Source organism: Montipora capricornis, chromosome 6 (genome assembly GCF_036669925.1).
Source record: "Montipora capricornis isolate CH-2021 chromosome 6, ASM3666992v2, whole genome shotgun sequence".
In the NCBI taxonomy this organism is placed as follows: Eukaryota; Metazoa; Cnidaria; class Anthozoa; order Scleractinia; family Acroporidae; genus Montipora; species Montipora capricornis.
In genome coordinates this window covers 12,154,406-12,174,405 of record NC_090888.1, presented here as the reverse complement: position 1 = coordinate 12,174,405, position 20,000 = coordinate 12,154,406, and the positions used below count along the sequence as shown (strand labels likewise).

General features: G+C 40.2%; 1 protein-coding gene across 1 annotated transcript in view; it reads right to left on the bottom strand.

Annotated features, from left to right (window-relative positions):
- Positions 1–19,283, bottom strand: part of LOC138053227 (serine-rich adhesin for platelets-like) — a 28,693-nt gene extending 9,410 nt beyond the window's left edge. Inside the window, exons 1-3 of the mRNA XM_068899884.1 lie at positions 16,868–19,283; positions 14,733–14,860; positions 5,896–6,016 (exon numbers count right to left, since the gene is read on the bottom strand). Of these exons, the coding sequence (XP_068755985.1) occupies positions 5,896–6,016; positions 14,733–14,860; positions 16,868–19,186 (2,568 nt within the window). The 5' untranslated portion in view covers positions 19,187–19,283. The remainder of the gene's footprint in view (positions 1–5,895; positions 6,017–14,732; positions 14,861–16,867) is intronic.
- Between the last annotated feature and the right edge of the window lie 717 nt (positions 19,284–20,000).

Below are 20,000 nucleotides of genomic sequence, written 5' to 3'. Positions count from 1 at the left end.
AGTTTTGGCTGAGGACAGAACAGGCAACGTGAAAATGGAATGAGTTCAGAATGCGTTGGTTAAAGCAACCACAAATGTGAAAATGCAATGAGTTCAGAATGCGTTGGTTAAAGGAACCACAAATGTAGCTTTAATAGCAGATCTTGTCTCAAAGAGCTCTGAAGACAAGGACAACATAGATAACACTGCCACTGCACTGCCTTGTTGGACAAAGTAAGGAAGCTAACCGAAGACTCTGTGCTGCTTAGGATCAGCCAACTGGGAGTTGGTACTCTATGTTTGGAAACGACATTACCAAGCAAATTAAAGATATCACAGATGACAATAGAGTTACCCATAAGCTGTTGGATAAAAACAAATCTTCGAACAGACCCTCCCATGCAAACAGGGGCTCTGGTAGGGGTCGTGCAGGTTTTCGAGGGTCCTCATCTCTAGGGCGAGGTTCAACCAACGGTCATTTTTTAAGAACATTCCACCAATCCCACACAACAACCTATAGCAGGCCAAAGCACAACCAGGAAACATCCAAGAACTAATTCAGGAGCCTCAGGTAAATACAGTTCGATGTAAACCTGCAACTACAAAGGTTGCTGGTAGAATTCAGCACTTTTTTCAGGCTTGGAAGCACATGACTTTAGATAAAGTCATTTTAGATATGGTCAAGGGTTGCCATATAATATTCACACATGATCAATTTCCATTGCAGCTGAGTCCCCCTCAGTCAATTAAGTTTACTGATTGGGAATCTAGCCTTATGGATCAGGAAATTAATACATTACTTCAAAAGGGTGTAACTGAGGAAGCTATTCATTCACATGGTGATTTTTTGTCTAATGTGTTCCTTGGACCTAAGAAAGATGGGAGCTTTAGAATGATTCTAAACCTCAAAAATTGAAACTTGCACGTTAAATACAATAAATTTTAGATGGATATTCTGCAGTCCATAGTGAAGTTAGTAACTCCTGGCTGTTATATGGCAACAATTGATTTAAAAGATGCATACTATTCAGTTCCGGTAGCACAGGAACATCATAAATATCTTCGTTTCATTTGGAAGAGTAAACTCTACCAATGTACTTGTTTTCCTAATGGGTTTTCATCTGCCCCACGCCTATTCACCAAGCTAATGAAACCTTGTTATCTGCATCTAAGGGGTCAAGGGCATATTGTGTCCAGTTATATTGATGACACGTATCTTCAGCAACTGTTATTCAATGATGCCCTTAACTCTTAATTGATGCTTGCAAGAGTTTGTTTTCTAGACTGGGTTTGCTGATTCACCCTGAAAAGTCTTTGGACATTCCAAGTCAATAGCGACTGTTTTGGGATTTATCATTAATTCTCTTGAAATTACTATTTCCCTTACAACTGAAAAGAAGACAAGTTTGTTAGAGCTCTGTCACAAAACTATGCAGAGTGACCAGATTACAATACGAGACCTAGCCAGACCTATTGGGAAATTAGTATCCAGTTCCTGGTGTGGCTTATGGCCCTCTTTTCTAACGTGATTAGAAATAGCCAAAACTGAAGCTCTTAAACTAAAAGAGGCAATTACAATTCAACCATGGTCCTTTCTGATGACATGAAATCAGAATTACAATGGTGGGTCAATAATCTGGAGACAGCTACTTCCCCATTTTCAAATGGCAAGACTGATATAGTGATTGATACTGATGCCTCTCTTATTGGCTGGGGGGCTGGTTGTAATGCAGTTTCAGCCGAGGGTAGTTTTACATCATCAGATGTTTCCTATGCCGAAGGAAACATTAATTTGCTTGAACCTTTAGCAATTAAATATGGTCTCCAATCCTTTGCTTCAATCATCAAGAATAGGCATATCTTAGTACATTGTGATAACCCATCAGCAGTATCTTATATTTCCAATATGGGAGGTACTCACTCTAGGCTCTGCAATGCAATTGCAAAAGAAATATGGTTGTGGACCATGACTCAAGGTGTATGGATAACCATCACCCATATTCCTGGCAAATTAAATAAGGAGGCAGACTTACGGTCAAGAAATGTTAATGACAGAAGAGAGTGGTCATTAGATCCCTGTACTTTCGAATTAATTACAAAGAAACTGGGACAGCCAGAGATTGATCTGTTTGCCTCTTATTCTAATGCCAAAGTTGCTTGTTACTATTCATGGAAGCCTGACTCAGGGGCTGCTGATGTAGATGCCTTTACTGTCAGTTGGATTGGACCACTGACTTATTGTTTCCCACCTTTCAGTTTGCTAGGCAGATGCCTGTAAAAGGCAGAATGTATTGTTCTAATTCCGAATTGGCCAATACAACCTTACTATTTCAGAGTCATGGAAATGTTGGTCAGTCTACCGCTAGTTCTTGCAAGTCGACCACAGTTATTTCAGCTTCCACATGATCCTCTTTCGGCATCCACTGTTCCCAAGGCTTCAACTGCTGGGATGCAAATCACCAGGAAATCCCTTGAGAGCAAAAACATTTCAGGACACTGCCGAGATTATCCTTGCATCTTGGCACTCAGGAGCACAGAAGCAGTATCAAACCTATCTCAACAAGTGGCTTAATTACTGTTGTGAAAGAAACTTGATTCACTTCATCCCTCTGTAGCAGATGTTTTTTCAGTTTTTGACAGCGTTGTTTGAAAAGGATCTCAGTTATATCTCACTGAACACTGCAAGGATTGCACTATCTACTATTATCACTGTTGATGGTAAGTCCATAGGAAGCCACCCTCTTGTAGTGCGGTTTCTGAAGGGTGTCTTTAATCTACGACCACCAGTACCAAGATATAAGGAAGTGTGGGATGTATCTATTGTGTTGAGATTTTTGAAGACATTGTCACCAGTAGCATCGTTAAGTTTGAAGAAAGTTAGCCTCAAATTGGCTATGCTTCTTCGTTTGGCCACTGCTCAGAGAGGACAAACTTTACATCTGTTGGATATTAGTCTTATGTCTACTTATGACTCAAGAATTGTGTTTACATTTAGTAAGCCCCTCAAGCAGTCTAATCCAAGGACACAAATAAACCCTTTGGTTCGTAAGGCCTGTACTCATTATGAAAGTGTGTGTTTTTTCTATCTTTAAAAGAGTACCTTCAGAGAACCAAGACTCTTCATGTTACTGGTTCTCAACTCTTGATCAGTTTTCAGAAACTTCATAAAGCTGTATTGCAGGACACCATAAGTAGGTGGATAAGAACTGTCATGCAAATGTCTGGAATTAATTTAGATGTTTATAAAGCATATAGTACCAGGGCAGCTTCAGTGCCTGCTGCCCATAGGGCACAGGTTCCTATTCAAGAGATTCTCAGCAAAGCTGGGTGGTCATCTGCTCAAACGTTTGCCATTTATTATGACAAGAACTTGGACACTTCAGAGAGTAGTGCCTCTCAGTTTCAGGAAGCTATTTTGACACCGTAATGTTCCCTTTTGAGGACCTTGTAATAAATGGGTTGAAATCTATCCATTCTGTTTGTTAGTTGCCATTTGGCAAAAACTTGGTTTTTCCTGATGTGCCAACTTTGGCTTTTAAGTCTCATGGAATCTCAGGTCACGTAACAGTGAGGTAGAATTTAAAATTAAATGACACTTACCTTGGAAGTGGAAGTTCGATGATAATTCTACCGATCTGTAGAGGCCATGAGATTACATGCCCATCCCTCTCTTCCCAGAGGGGAGGGAAGTCGAACCTGCATTGACGTTTTAGGTTTTAGGCAGTTGGCACATCAGGTGTTGGAGGGTGATCAGTACATGCGCAGCGCATATTTCATGTAATCTCATGGTCACGCTACAGATCGGCAGAATTATCATCGAACTTCCACTTCCAGGTAAGTGTTGTTCACTTTTAGATTAATTCATAAGAATATCGCTATATTTAATCTACATTTTAGATTTTTTTTTTTGGGAGGGGGGGGAGGAGGGGGGATTTAGTTCCCCTTTACTATAACCTGTTTAATGAATGGGACGTCATTGTTATGGTTTCCATTGTTTAAAGCATAATAAGAAAACAAAGGATTTCTTTGAAGCTAAATGGATAGTGTCGCCTCTCGTAAATGCTTAATTATTTAAAATTTTAATATGTATTCACTTTCTATGTAATTTGTTTGATATTGGTGTGTTTTTCTTTTTTTGTTGTTGTTGTAGTGTTGTAATATCAGTTGTAGTTGAATTATTAGTGTTAATTAGTTGTATTTTATTATTAGTATTAGTAATATTAGTTGTAATATTATAATTATGTAGATATTAGTTGTAATATTATAATTATGTAGATATTAATTATGTAGATATTAGTTGTAATATTATAATCATGAAGGTAGGTAACTAGTTTGCTGTATTAATATCGACTTGTTTTTCAATAAAGTAAGTTGATGCAGTGAAAAAAAAACTTAAATGTACCGGTCTCTGCAGTGCAATGATGCTGAAGATGATGGAAGCTGTGATAATGATGCCGATGACGATGACCATGAGTCATCTGATGTTTATAATGTTGATGATAATCATGACGATGATGATGATGATGATGAAGAGGAGGAGAAGGAGGAGGAAGAGGAGGAGGAGGAGGAAGACCAGGGACCTTTTATCCTTGTCAGGGAGTTGTGATAAAATTGCATTTGGCTGATTGAAAGTAAGTGGTGCAAAATATGCCACAAGGCATTTCATGAAAAAAGGCTCCTTTACATGTTATAATGGACACGAGATCAGATTACCAAGTTACATTCCAATAGAAAGTATAAGTAATATTGGGGCAATCTGGCGCTATCTGTCCGTTCTGTTACTGTTACGTGTCAGATAGACCCCTAATTTAAAGTATGAGAATTTTTGTTGAAGATTCGCCACCACTGACGATGGTTACAAAGCATTTGAAAGTCAAGCCTCGTTTCCATGTTGGACTCTGAGGGTCACACTTTTAACCCCCCGTAAAAGCCGTTGGTGCAAGTTCCAAAATTGCCAACAACATTTCACAACTATTGATGCAAAAGTAAATAAATATTGTTTTCCAAATGGTCTGGATAGCACAACTGTTACTAATATTTTTAAAAACACAGAAACACTTTTGAAACAGCGAAACATGTTCCTTAAACTGTAAGTGTGATTGTATTTTTAAATATATAAATAAATATTGATATACAGTTTTAAGGAAGAGCACAAGGAGGTTTTTAGCAAGTGTCTATCGAGAATAAAAAAAATTGCCATCAGCAACTAAATTTGCAACATGAAAACAACATAAATTTTGTGCCGCGAATACAAAAAGTTACCATCAGCGTAAAACATTTTGGGAAATTTTTGGTCCGTTGAATTTTTCTATTGTTCTTTTGGCTGCACAAGTAAATCGCAAAAATCGAAAGTGACATCGATTTCAGCAGCTGTCTGTGATCAAGTTACCTTGCGTGTTACTAACAACTGGATACATTTGTGGCAAAATGGCAGCAAGACTTGTTAGTTTGTTTTTCTTTCAAGTGTTATAAAAGTCAACAAGAAATGTGCGAATTCAACATAAAGATCGCAATCGTCCAACTCTTAAAGTGGACCGATGAAAGAATGGCATTCTTTCTGCAAAGTCAAAGATTCACTCTCCTAGACGAGGTTTTTGATCGCCAGTTAATTCCATCGTTTTGCAAATAGAAACTGCTTTATTACTCATCAGCATCACAAATTCTTGCCAATTTTGGGGCTCATTTGTTGAAGTTCAAGCACAGTTTAACAAACTGTTTATTTTCGTGATTTATGCACATGGTGAGGGCCTATTGCTGCCACGGAATTACACTCTTGCACTCACTCACACTTACAACTCGGTGACATAGTGTGTAGTGCACTTATAAGTGCACTACCACAAAAACTGATGTCTAAGCAAAAAAGGACATGTAGTAGGGGACAGAAACTGAAAGTAAATTTGTGAAGTTCGAGCAAACCTCAAAGCAGTTGTAGCATTCATTGTGGCTGGAATCGGGACAGCATTCATGGTTCCCTTCAAGTCGTTTATCCAAACATACATTGCAAACTTCACATTGGCATGACTTGCCGGCGTGGATTCTGCATCACAAGCAAAGTATGACTACTTATTACATAGATGCTGATGAAATAATATTTTCCTTTTTACTAAAAAATGATGTCTTCACTGCGCACAGTGGAGATATTTGCTTTTACATTATCTCTCACATGTGAGGATACTGGTGTCGTCATGGTAACTAACACGATAAGCCAATAAAAGCGAGCTTCCCCTTCATGATTGTAAGATGTGTTTGTTCAGTAAAGGCAGGGGCAAACCGCTTCAACATCCATTCGATTTTGTTGAACGATGTTGAACCATGTTGACTGTTCAGGTGAGCCAACGGTTTCAACACATCATCAACATTTGATTCAACAAAGTTTGCTACTATGGATACGGACTTGCTACTATGGACCAAGACCTGGATACGTCATTGGAAGACCATTTAGTGTGCACGTGCATACCCAACAATGCTGAAAGAGGGAGGCAAATGGCTGCAACTTCATTCAACATTCGCGATGACAAAAGAAACGTTGAATGGTTGTTGAAGCAAAGTTTCAACAGCTTTTAAACTCAGCATTGTTCGAAATTTGGCTGGGCATGTGTAAGATTTATTTGCATCATGGGCACTTTTCAGAGAAGGCAGCCCAAGTAAGATGCAAACTCAGTATCTCCTCATTAAGAGGCAATCACGATGACCACTAAACCACGGAAGACTATGCAGCAGATTAATGGGGAAATATGTATTAAAGAATTGTGTGCATGACCGGAAACGAGATTTTGTGTTTTCCTAGCACGCAATGCAATATCTGGTTATGGTATGACTCAGTAACATTTCTTACAGGGCTAATTACAGTACTTTATAAATACCATCTTAGAAAGTTGTAAATCATCTGTTTACTGGTTTAGAGCCAATGCCGTTAACATCAGTTTTAAACAACTATTTTACAAACACACTTAAACGTATGGTTGGGCCAAAGAATGTGGACTTTGGACTTAGTACCGGTGGAATTGAATTGGATATCGACTAAGATATTGTAACATGACAAATCACTGAAATGCTGTGAATTAAAAACGAAATTGGCTAAAATTCCTTCAAACAAAGTGCAGGCTACCTGTAGCCTCTTGTTTAACATCGATTCAACGTGAAAGAAGGTGGGGGAGGGGTAAGCGGTTTCAACATTGCTGTTGAACAAAATCGAATGGATGTTGAAGCCATTTGTCCCGCCTCAATATGATTGTACTCTATTACATAAACAATCATACAGCTCTCTTTGACATTATAATGATTTGCTTTTCTTAACTTGTATCATGTTACACAACATGCATGTTTTAGCGGCTGGTAATCACTTTTTTTGCACTCAAGATAAAATTCGTATCTACGCACAGTCATGTAATATCCTGTATGCACCCCCATAATAATAATTGCGCCTTGAATTGCTCACCATTTCCAATCTCTTTTACAACCACTTACCGCCCCAGGTAGAAAACCTTGTGGAATAGAGATGACTCACGCGTCACCAAAGGAAGGTGGGATGGCTAAAGAATCTGACACGGAATCACAACGAAGTGACTTGAAGAAATGGACTGAAAACACCAGATGAAACCCCAAGGTTTTGAAAGTGTGTTTGCATAACTCATGATTGGCAAAATTTTGAGCTTTTATTTTTATCCAAAGGTTGTTTACTTACAATGTAAGTTTTGGATTTCACAGTCTGCTATTACTCACGGTATGCTATTAATCACGTTCAAAACTGACCGATTGGATCTCAGAGGGTTGGATCTGGGGAAAAGTGAAGTCATTTACTCACTAGCTTAAAATTACTGTGTGTAAACACAGCTTATTATGCATGCAAAACACAAGTTTAGAAGTCTGAAAGCCAGAAATGTATGCGCTGCATATTACTTCAGCCGTGTATTGCACTCTTAAACTAGTGAGTCTTTGACGTCATTTTGTCCTCAATCCAGCCCTCTCAAGATTTCAAAGTTGGTAATGGTGGATCATTACTCACGGTCTGCTATTACTCACGTTCAAAACTGACCGATTGGATCTCAGAGGGTTGGATCTAGGGAAAAGTGAAGTCATTTACTCACTAGCTTAAAATTACTGTGTGTAAACACAGCTTATTATGCATGCAAAACACAAGTTTAGAAGTCTGAAAGCCAGAAATATATGCGCTGCATATTACTTCATTTTGTCCTCAATCCAGCCCTCTCAAGATTTCAAAGTTGATAATGGTGGATCATTAAATAGGAAAATTCCAGTTACAATAAAGGTGTCTTTTTCAAATCAAGGCTTAAAACTTCGGTCACTTAATGTATAGTTAACGTAGTTTTAAAATCCAAATAAAAAGAATATTTGATTTTTTGATTGAAAGAGTTCACATTAGTCTATACTCACTCAGTGATCGTGGTGCTTCAAGCAATTTGCTTCACTATGTCGCAGTAATTGAGCATTATTCACTCCTGAGGGAGTGAATAATGTGTGATCCAAACAAAATAAAATGGCCAGCTTAAACTCTCGTTTCGCCAGCATTTCTGAATTGGAAATACGAAGAATAAAAGATGAAGCTCTACCAGAGGACACAATGAGGGCTAAAATTTTGGCCTTCGTTTTTCCAGATAATTTTGCTAAAAAGTAAGCAATCTTCACGCCAACTATTTGTTTCACTCGGAGTAGTTCTATTTTGTACACTGGTCTTCCACCAAACAAATTTGTTACTAAAATTGAGCAAATGCAAAAAGGGGAATTTAAAAAAAAGGTTTAAGAAAGTTGTACATGCAAAAAAAAAAACAATAACAAACAAGGCGTGTCACATTATAAAAAAGAGCAACGCTCACTTCTTTCAGCCACCAATGACAGTGAAAATGTTTTAAAAACTGACTTTCGATTCAGATTGCTGATTTGATCATACATGGTGCTAAATGACCACATTGCTAAATGTAGTTTTATGATGAGGATTTTAACAAAGGCTATTTTGAAGCTTCCAATCTCGTTCCCAGGGGTCAGAAAACTCTGTTTCCGGTTGAATAACTTCACATGTGTGAGGAGAAGCTGTCAGAAATAAACCAAAACATCTGGAGTTCACCTTGCCATGAAAGTGCTTACTTTTCACTTGCTATACAAAATCAATGCATGTACACACCAAGACAAAGTCTCTGTTACGAGCCTAGGAAGGCCCATCAGGCCAGTGCTTATCTCCGGTTTCCGTAGCATGAAGAGACTAGGATTATTTCTACTCGCCCCTGGATGGGATGCTAGTCCATCGCAGGGTTACCGCCAGCACTTTCACCGGTTCCCATTTATACACCTGGGTGGAGAGAGGTACCGTGAGAGTAAAGTGTCTTGCCCAAGAACAAAACACAATGTCCCTGGCCAAGACCCTAACCCGGACCACTCGATCTGGAGTCGAACATTCTAACCATGAGGCCACCACACCTCTCACCCTACACACCAAGATAGCGGATCAACAAATCTCTTTCAACGCAAACCCGAGCTATGATGTCAGCAAACCACGAGACTGTGACAGTGTCATGCAATATTGTCACATCCTCCCCTTTTTTTCAAAAAGAAAAAAAACCGTAACAAGTAAAACTGCTAACCGGGAAATACTGAGTGGCAATATGGCACTAACAGGAGGAACAAAATGATTAACAGCAACGTTCAAGTGCAACATGCAGTGTTTTTCTTTCTTGAAACACAGGAAAAAGTGAAAAAACATGTCCAGAAAGTACAGTTCAAGACATGACATAGTCTTTAACCTTTGCGGGTGCTTTTATGATGCGTCCGAAATGGGTCTACATCGTACAGTGTGGTGGACTTTCTCTCCCAGCGGGTGGCTGACAGGGTGCGATGCAATATGTAGTTCCTGCCAGGAAGTTAATTGAACTGGGCTGCACCCTGGTCTTTTCTGGGAGGGTCTGTGCAACAGAGGTCCTAGTGTTCGAGGGAGTTTGCTGGTCATGTATCGTATTTGGTTTCTTGCACAGATTGCTCATACTGGGTGGGCTTTGCAGTCTTGACTGGGTGATGACCGTTGCTGATTGAACTTTATAAGATTTTCTGTGAAGCCTCTTGGTAACATGGGCCTTGTCCCAAGACTTCTGACCAAGTGCAAATGGTTTCATGCGGACAGTATCACCAGGCTTTAAAATTGGGAGGTCGCAAGCAGTGCAGTTAATAACCGTTATAGTACTTTGCTTGCCTCCCTTGGTTTGAACGAAGATGCACAGACTCATGAGGGCTAACTGGATTACTGGGCTTGAGCAGGGATAACGTGGTTGGTATCAGGGTTCTGGTTCTTCTTCCCAAGAGCCTTTGTGCCGGGCTGCTGTCTATGCCTTGTGTGGGCACATTTCTGATGTTTAGCATGGCCAAATACTGATCTTCACCTGACTTGGTTGCTTTACGGAGCATCCGCTTTGCAACTTTCACAGCCAATTCGCACTTGCCATTGACTTGGCTGTGGTGGGGAGAAGTTGTTGTGTGGTTGCTGGCCCAGCTTTCAGTGAATTTTCTGAATTTGTCAGAGATAAACTGAGGGTCATTGTCAGTAACCAGTTGCTTAGGTATGCCGTATCTGGCCAGGTGGGCTTTCAGCTTCTTAATGACAGTTGAAGATTTGGTGTTGTACAGGTGGTCTATTTCCCAGAAGTTGGATCTGTATTAGACTGTCACAAGATACTCCTTGTTCTTGAAGGTGAATTGATCTGCTGCAATCTTTTGCCATGGTTTGTCTGGAATTTCGTGACTCATAAGTGTCTCTTTGTTCTCTTTTCTTTCGTTGTTCCTCCAAGGCCAGAACACATGCTCACGTAACCTTCGTGATTCGGCAGTGGACTCGATGCCTTGATGGCCACAGTGGATGTCCTCTTTGACTTGGGATCTTAGGCTTTTGGGAGTCACTAGACGCTTTCCACCATCAGTGACAGCCAGTTCACCACGAATGCTGAAATAGGGCACAACTAGGGGCAGTAATGCTGATTGGCGGTCTGGCCAGCCTTCTTGGATGGTTTGCTTTAGTTACTGTAGAACCAGATAATCGTTTGTGTGCTGGCGAATCTCACAAATCCTTACATCTGGCATTATGTATTAAGTATTTCTGTGCATTGATGTTTTCAAATTCCTCTTGGTCGTTAACACTGGCGTAGGAAGGGAGGCTCTGCTAAAAGTATCTGCAAGGAACATATCCTTGCCCTTGAGATACTTTACTTTAATGCCATACGCCAGTGCTCGCACTAGCATGCCTTGTAAACGCTTGGAGGCACGATCCATAGGTTTCTTGACGATGGCCACAAACGTTTTATGGTCAGAATATACTGTGGGTGGTCGGCCAAAAGTGTACTGTTGCCATTTTTCAAGTGCAAAAACTATCGCCAGCGTCTCCTCTTCAATGGTTGCATATCTGGTCTTGGTATCGCTCAGGGCTCTGCTCGCATAAGCGAGAGGGCGTCCCCCTTATAGAAGAGCGGCTCCTAGCCCTTGTCCAATAGCATCACACTGGATGGCGAGCTCCTTCTTGGGGTCGAAGTAGGCCAGCACTGGAGCCACTATTAAAAGGTGTTTGACTTCCTCAAATGCCTTGTCATGAGTAGAGGTTCAGGACCATTCAATGTCAGGACGAGTGAGGACCATGATGGGTCTCATGACATCAGTCAGTTTGGGTACAAATTTTGACAAGTAGTTTACAGTTCCCCTCAGCCTTTCAACTCCACCCTTTCCGTGGGTAGTTTCATCTTCAAGACTGCTTCTACCATTGAAGGATCAGGCTTCAACCTCACGATGTGGCCCATGAAAGGGATTTCGCGTGAACCAAAACAACATTCCCCTTGTTGAGGGAGATTTCAATTTCACTACAGTGCTGGAGGAAAAGGGAGACTTGTGCATCATGTTCTTCGTTGCTACGTTGCCCAGACAATGACATCATCAGTGATGCAGCGCACGCCTTCAAGGCCTTCTAGTGCTTGAGGAAGCCTCTTTTGAAAAATTTGGCTGCTTACTTTTAGACAAAAGAGAAGGCGTAACGAGCAGAAACGCCCAAATGGGGTTGCAAAAAGTGGTTAACAAACTTGATTCATAGTCAAGTTCTGGTGCAGGAAGCCAGACTTCAGGTCACATACTGAAGACTTGCAAGCGGACGTGAGTTCAGGCAGGACATCATCTAAGATTTGAAGTTTGTAATGTTCATGCTTTAACACTTCGTTGACGGGCCTGGGATCGATACAGATGCAAATGCCACACTTTTTTCCGGCTACGGACATCTGGCTGACCCAGTCTGTCACCTCATCAATTGGGACGATCATTGACTCAGCAACAAGGCACTGGAAGGGTGTGCGCACAACACACTACCAAGGTGGCTCTATCCTCAACGGTCAAGTGGACTTTCCTCCCAGGGAGTATGCCTGGTGTGTCCTTGAAGGCAGCAGGAAAGTGCTGAATGGAGCTGTGAGAAACTGTAGAAACTCCAATAACTACTTTAAAATTACCATAGTTCACTGTGATGAGCCCCATTGCCTGTGCAGCATTACCACTGAGTAGTGGAGTGAACTCCTTGTCGACAATGACAAAGGCGACCTTGAACTTTTCATTAGTGACTGAGTTTTTGACATGTACATATGCATTTTCTGGGGGCTTTAAAGAACGATTTATTCCACAACTGGAGGTTTACAATTTCCAGTCATTCCTCAAGGCTTGGGTAAAATACAGACAGTTGCACCACAGTCAATTTGAGGTCTGACTGTTTGATCATTGATCAGCATTTCACAGTAGATTAGTGGGTGTTGGGACTGGGCAGAATTTACATCGTGACACAACTGTGCAGTTGTGGTACTGATAGTCCCAGTGCTACTCACAGATGAGTCAGTGGTATGGTCATCTTGCACAAAATGAACACTTAGACCTTTACATTTCCTGGAAGGTGGAAAATGGATTTTTCTCCAAAGGAGGTACATACCTTTCCCCAGGCAGGGCAAGATTCCTTTCTCGTGGCATATACTTGAAGAACTTGTTTTGGTGTTGCCTTAATTTTGTTGATTTCCTCGTTCTTCAAAGCTTTCATGTGGATGGTTGCAGTCTCTCTAGCGTGGCATATTTCAGTGGCTTTTACGAGGGTCAGGATGCAAAGAAGTAAGGAATCCATTATCAGTAGTTCACCCGTGCAATCACAAATCCCGCAAGTTTTTGCCATGTTTCTGAGGACAGACTCACCAAATTCCAGGCTGTGATCGCTAAAAGAATTCCCGAATTTGTCCCACAAAATGTTGATCAAATTTCTTCATTACGTCAGCCATTTTGTTGTGATCTTCACCATCACTGAATTTTAGACAATTCCAAAATTCAAAATGATGTTACGGAACTGGTAAGTTGGAAAAGATCTATTTCTACTTCATATTCAACCTTGTATAGATAAAAATCCAAAAGAAATCACAATTTTCAGTCTCTCTTTCCCGACCGCTGGTCAAGGGAACGATGACTCTGGAACAAGATTGTGAAAATTCTGTAACCACTTTCGCGCATGCTTTGTACCTCTTGCACGTTTTCCATGCATGAATTGAGATGTCAATTTAATCGACCTTGAATGGTTTTCTTCTGCAAATATTGAGATCAAGTGTTGTTGAGATCACTTCGTGTGAACATACTAAAACAATTTTTATTCTTTTCAATCTTGGTGATGCTTTACAAGTTTGAAGGGTGGAATTCAAAAACTACTTTTTCTTAACAATACCAGGAGAAATTAGCTGGGAAGATGTGTTACCGAGTCATACGGTGACAGGATACTGCATAGCGTGCCACAAAAACACAAAAACTAATTTCCAGTCACACACACAATTCTTTAATACATATTTCCCCGTTATTTTGTCACATAGTTGTCTGTTGTTTAGTGATCATCGCAATTGCCTCTGAATGAGGAGATACAGAGTTTGAATCCTAATTAGGCTGCCTTCTCTGAAAAGAAATTTTACGAATGTGCAGCGAAATTGCACCCTCCTCCCTCCCCCCTCCCCCCCCCCCCAAAAAAAAGTCCAAAGTTCCAAAAATACAGCCGACTGCTATACTTTGTACTTTGAACAAAGTAATAATGCGCACATTCAATGTATGTCATCAGAGGAAGCTCTCGTAAGAGTCGTCATTGTACACGTACATGCCTGAATTTCTCCAAAAGGAACTTTGAAGTGCCTTGGAAGCAAAAAATACATTTTGTCTCTTTTAAAGACCTTTCAAAATGATGTTCACTCTTAGAAGCTTATACATTTCTGATATAAACGCTTTCTTCGAAAAAATAAAATCTCCAATAAATTTCTATTGTTAATATTATTTCTCGCGACCTCAAGTTATTTCTGAAAAGTGAATTCGAAATTTCACAATTTCATTTATTTCTGATATAAACGCTTTCTTCGAAAAAATAAAATCTCCAATAAATTTCTATTGTTAATATTATTTCTCGCGACCTTAAGTTATTTCTGTGTTGGGAGTGGAGCTTTCTTTTACAATGATAACTGGGTCAGGAAACAACATCTGCGGCCCTGCAAAGGCCATCAATACCTCAAAAATGGTGAATTCACATTGTTATTGTGCGGCGTACCACAAAAAATGTCCTAAAATGCATGCTGCACTGTAACTATTTTCCCTCTTTTAATAGATGTTGTTGTTTTGCAGCATGGTCGTTGACGACCTAGTCGTGGATCCTTAATTTCCCTATTAAAACACTTGGAACACATTCTGCACACAAAAATATGACATCATTTTTCTGGCCAACTCACCGACAGATTCCACATTTTTCACAGTGATAAGGATTCTTGTCCACGATTGTAAAGTGTTTACATATAGAGCACAAATAGGCTGCCACCTTTGCACCACATTTGCCGCAAACTCCACTGTTTTCATCAATCTTTCGAAAAAAGTAGAAAAATAATGTGAAAACACATGTTCCAATGATTGTTGCGTAAAGACAAAAAGATAAAAGCCAAGAGGCATCTTTTATCCAGAATATACCAAAAATAGGTAACCCTAAAAACATAACATTGTTAGTTTCACGTGAAAGGCAATGTCACGTCATTTCACATTGCGTTACAAAGACAGAGTGGTGAACTTTTTTTTTCTTCTTTTTTTCATCTTTTGAGTAAGAACTACGGTCTTGAAAGCTTTATTTTAGAACTTTACTCGAACTGCCTTATGTAGATTAATACTGTCAAGTTTCTAAGAATAACTTCGTGAAAATTGTTATAACGCTAACCCCAGATTAAAAATTAACCAAGGAGTTTATTTCTCTACTCCCAAATGCTGTTCAACGCTGATAATCGGCAGAAGAAGAAGTCGATCTTGTAAAACAAAAATAAGCAAAGAAACTTTCAACAAAAAGTTGAAAACATGAAACAAAAGTTTACGCTGATCTTGCATTAGGTTAATCGGCTTTTGAACAACCGGGCCCTGACGTCACAGCACCCATGTTGGTGTACAGAACGGCTGAGAAAAAGTCTTTTGGGAATTTGATTCAATTATAATGAAAAACATGAGCCATACACGTCTTCGTTATTGTCTACCTTTAGATGCTAGATTGCTGTTTTTTAACAGCTATGTTCTGCCATTGTTTGACTATGCAGATATCGTATGGGGGGATAGAGGCAATTCCACGCTAATGTTGCAACTTCAATCTTTACATAATAAAGCTGCAAAAATAATTTTAGATTTGCCCATTAGATCATCTGCTAGTGAGGCCCTGAATAAGCTGAAATGGAAGACTCTCGCAAGACGTACGGCCGGGCATGGGGCAACTTTTATTTATAAATGTTTAAATAACTTATTTTCACATCGGTTTAATATAGAATTCAATAAAGATAAACATGATTATAGTACAAGATGTAAAAACAATATCCGTAAGAGTGCATCTAGTAGAAATTGGGGCCATTGGTCTTTGACAAATTTTGCCTCAAACGATTGGAATAAATTAGACCTTCCAATTAGACAAAGCCCATCATTAGCTAGTTTTACAACAGCGTTAAGAAATGTAAATAGTCTTTAGTCTAATTTTTATATATTCATATATTAGTCTATATTTTTCCTTTTTGTTTTATTTTAATCTTTGAGGACTCTTTTGTAAATCACTTCTCCGGTGAAATTGATCTCCTCAATAAAATTTATTATTATTATTATTATTATTATTATTATTATTATTATTATTATTATTATTATTACCCAACGGTCTCCATTTAAATATTCTTTTGTTTTTATTCAAATTAGCCCTTGATGCCTCGTTCTTAAGCTCAAAATTCAAAAGAATATTTTATCTTGAACAAGGCAACAAGGGCTAATTTGTATGCACATAAATCGGCGGCCATTTTGGAATAAGGTGTATAATTAATTTTGCTATTGTTTTGTGCACCAACATGGCCATCTCATCACGTGATTGAAAACCATCTATACAAGACTACGGTACAGCTTGTAATTATCATTAACTATTATTATTATTATTCACTTGTACACATGTATAATTGTCATAATTGCACATTTGTACTTAATACAAGACTTTGGTAAAACTTGTCCATTAAACTAACACCTACACAAAATGCAATGGCCACTTGTCTTTCGCAAAGAAAGAGCTTGGACAAAAACGGAGGTGATCCTTATTTGGACAATTAAGAAATTGTCATTTACAGACAAATGAAAATTTCAGGTGGATTCCATGGGAATCCATCCCATGACCTCTGCAATGATGGTGCAATACTCTACCAAAAAGCCACAAGTGAGTATTGTTTATGTACACCATGTCACTGTGATTTAATTTTTTTCAAATTAGTTCAAGCCCCGGCTTGAACCAATGTTGAAAGCTCTCTCCCTCAAACCCGCCTGAAAGCTCAATCCCTACAGCATGGGGGAAAAAAGAAAAGAAAAGACTCACCTCTTGTTCATGCTCGCAAAAAGAACACTTGAGGTGTGTCGCATGGCATGCTTTGGCTTCTTCATTTTCACAGTTTCTTGAGCTATTATGGCATCGATAACAAGGATAGAATTGTGTACAACAAAAAAACCGCACCCTACAATGCCGCTGGTAATGTTCGCACAGCCACGGAGAAAGCGCAGAAACTGCCTCCTGCTGCTGCGGCCATTGCTCGGCTTCCTGCATCTCTCTTTCCTCCCTCTCCCACCTTTCTCTCTCTTGCCTTTCCCTAATCATTCGTTCCTTTCTTTCTTTTTCTTGTTGAAACTGTTCCCGTTCTTCTCTTTCCCTAAGCACTCGTTCAACTAGCGCAGAGGCATCTGCCACACGTCGTTCTAAAGCTAGAAGACAATTGTCGATTGGCTCGATATCGTTCGTTCCATTGTCTCTGTTCAACAAAGCTCCTCTGGACTGGTCTTCATCGCCATTACGAGAACTTGGTGCAAGACTAGTCTCTGAATTACCATCACCAGGTGTGGTTGAGGAAACAACTGCATTCCTACTTGTGCTATTAACAAGGCTCTGTGTATGGTTACTTGCACCGACAACAAGAGACCGACTTGTTGTAGTTGAGACAACTGTAGTGGAAGAAACACTGGAAGACGAAACGGAGAATGGAGGAGGCAAACCACAGTTGTCCACAATGACCGCACTTCCAGTGGAGGCGGAGGTACCTAGTAGGTGATGCCTATTAATATTTGCAAGTGATTGGTGTCCAAGTGCTAAATCAGCATTGTGTGACCTTTCATTCACGGCCTGCTCATCCTTGAACGCAGAATCACCGTCACTCATGACATGTCTTTGAGTGGTATACACTGATGGTAGCGGCCGAATTCCAGCAACACCACTACCCCTCAATGTGAAGTCCGAACTAGTTAGTCCATAAGCAAAACCCGAACGGGTGATTTCTGAAACTGTGTTACTCTGCCAATGCGTGTGCGTGTTATGTTGGACGGCAGGAAAATACGACTCCCTGCTATAATCTTTTTGCCCTGTAACTCCATGATCAATATTCAGAAATCCATCAACATTATTTACACCATTGCTTGATGAGCCATTCCAACCCAAAGTGACATTACTTAGTCCTGTCTGATTACGCAAAGGTGCCGCAGCGGCATGTGCACTGCTTCCATACAAGCTTTCATTGTTAGAACTTCCATCGAGTAATCCTACTCTTTCAAACCCACCAATAGAGACATCTGAAAAAGCACTACCATCTGATCTCACATACGACTTATTCCCCACTGCCACCGCGTGACAAGCTCCAAAATATGTCCTAACTCTGTAAGCTTCTGATGCATTTGTCTTTCCATCAACAAAAGAAGTTACCTGCGATGTCTCATTACCGAGAAATGAAAAATCCCTGCTATTTGCATACAGACTTTCATGAACAGCTTTGTCTTGTGAATGTCGTACTAAGGAATCCCCAGCCAAGCCATCGGATACAGGGCTAGCGATTGGTGGGGGCGGGGGTGGTGATATAGCAACCCGTGGACGTTGTCTTTGAGAGATTTTGGGTCGAGCGCCCAAACGTTCCCAGTCAGTCGAAGAGGAACTAGATTCATCAGATTCATGCATTCTCGATGTTGTTTGACCATGTACATTGGAACTTTGCTGCAGCTGGAGGGGATTTGTATCATCAACATGTGAGCTAACTGGATCGGTCGAACGGCAGAAGGAAGAGCTATCTGAAGAATCGATCTGTGAATCATACTCACTGACAGATAATGGAAATGTTTTTGTGTCAGACGGTGTTCTTCCTGATGTCCCATAAAACGAATCAACAGACTGTCCTTTAATATTTTCAACCTCAGTATTTCCCCTATTAGTTACATCATCTGTACAGTTCATTACCTGAGCTTGTCCTGGACCCTCCTCTTCCCTGCTGCCTGTATTGAGGTTACTCTCATTGGCGATTTCACCAGGTGCCGAAGCAGAATGAGAAGTTAAGACCACTTCTGGTGCTTTAGCTGACTTCTTGGAAGAGCCTTGTGAGCTGCTTCTCGAACAAACCGGGCTACCTTCAGCAGTGCGTAAAGCATTAACACATACGCTGCTAGCACCACTTGATGGGCCACTTTGTTCAGAAGAGACGGGGACACAAATTCCCTCTTTGTCATTGGTTCCGACACTTTCCATGGACAGAGGATCATTATCCTCAATGTTAATTGACACAGGATTCTCACTGTCAATATTAAAAGAAGCGGATGCAGACAAGTCGTAGACATGATCTGGTGTAAACTTCTGGCCATTGTCTTCACTTCTGTGTGCAAAACCCATTGTGGATGTGCAAGATTTCAGAGTTGTACATCTTTCTCCACCTTGGTCATCTCTGGATGGTAAGGAAGCTGATGATGTTCCAGCACTTTCTGAAATTTCACACATTATGGCAAAGTTAATGCATGTACCGTAGCTGTATCAGAGAGGAGAACAACGCATGTAAGTGGAACAAACCAGGATCAAAACAAGTATATGTACATCAACAGGGAGAAGTGATCCCCGCACTCCTCTTGACGATTTAAGCAATCATCTCTTGCAGAAGCCACCCTATTAAAGACAAGTGACTAAGTGCACTGCATCTTTCTGTGGCTACCCAACAAACTTTCGCATTTGACAGCTACGCTTAAATATGTCAACTCAACAACTCATGGAAAGGTGTTCAACTTACAATCGAGCGAACTTTGCAAGGAGGCGTGACCGTCAATCAAATTTGTTAGCTGGTCACAGTAAGGCGCGTCGCACTGTAAAAGGTCGAGATTAGTGCGAGGATCACTTCTCCCTTTCATCTATAACCCGCACTTAAAATATATACATGATAAATTTCGTTTCTATGTCCACTGCAACAGCGGCTGAGGGACAGCATGTAAAATACTGTATGGAAAAGAAAACACAATCTGATCTTTACAATTTATTTAATAGCAATGGACATGGTGGAGGGGATATGGTGGAGGGGACATATATATATATATATAGAAAGACGGTTATGAGTGCTTCCTGAGCCAACAAAGATGCCAACCAAAAGGATCACAAGGATCAAGGATTCACAGTCCTGATTCGGTAGATGATAAAAAACTGGTTAAAAATGAAGCCGAAA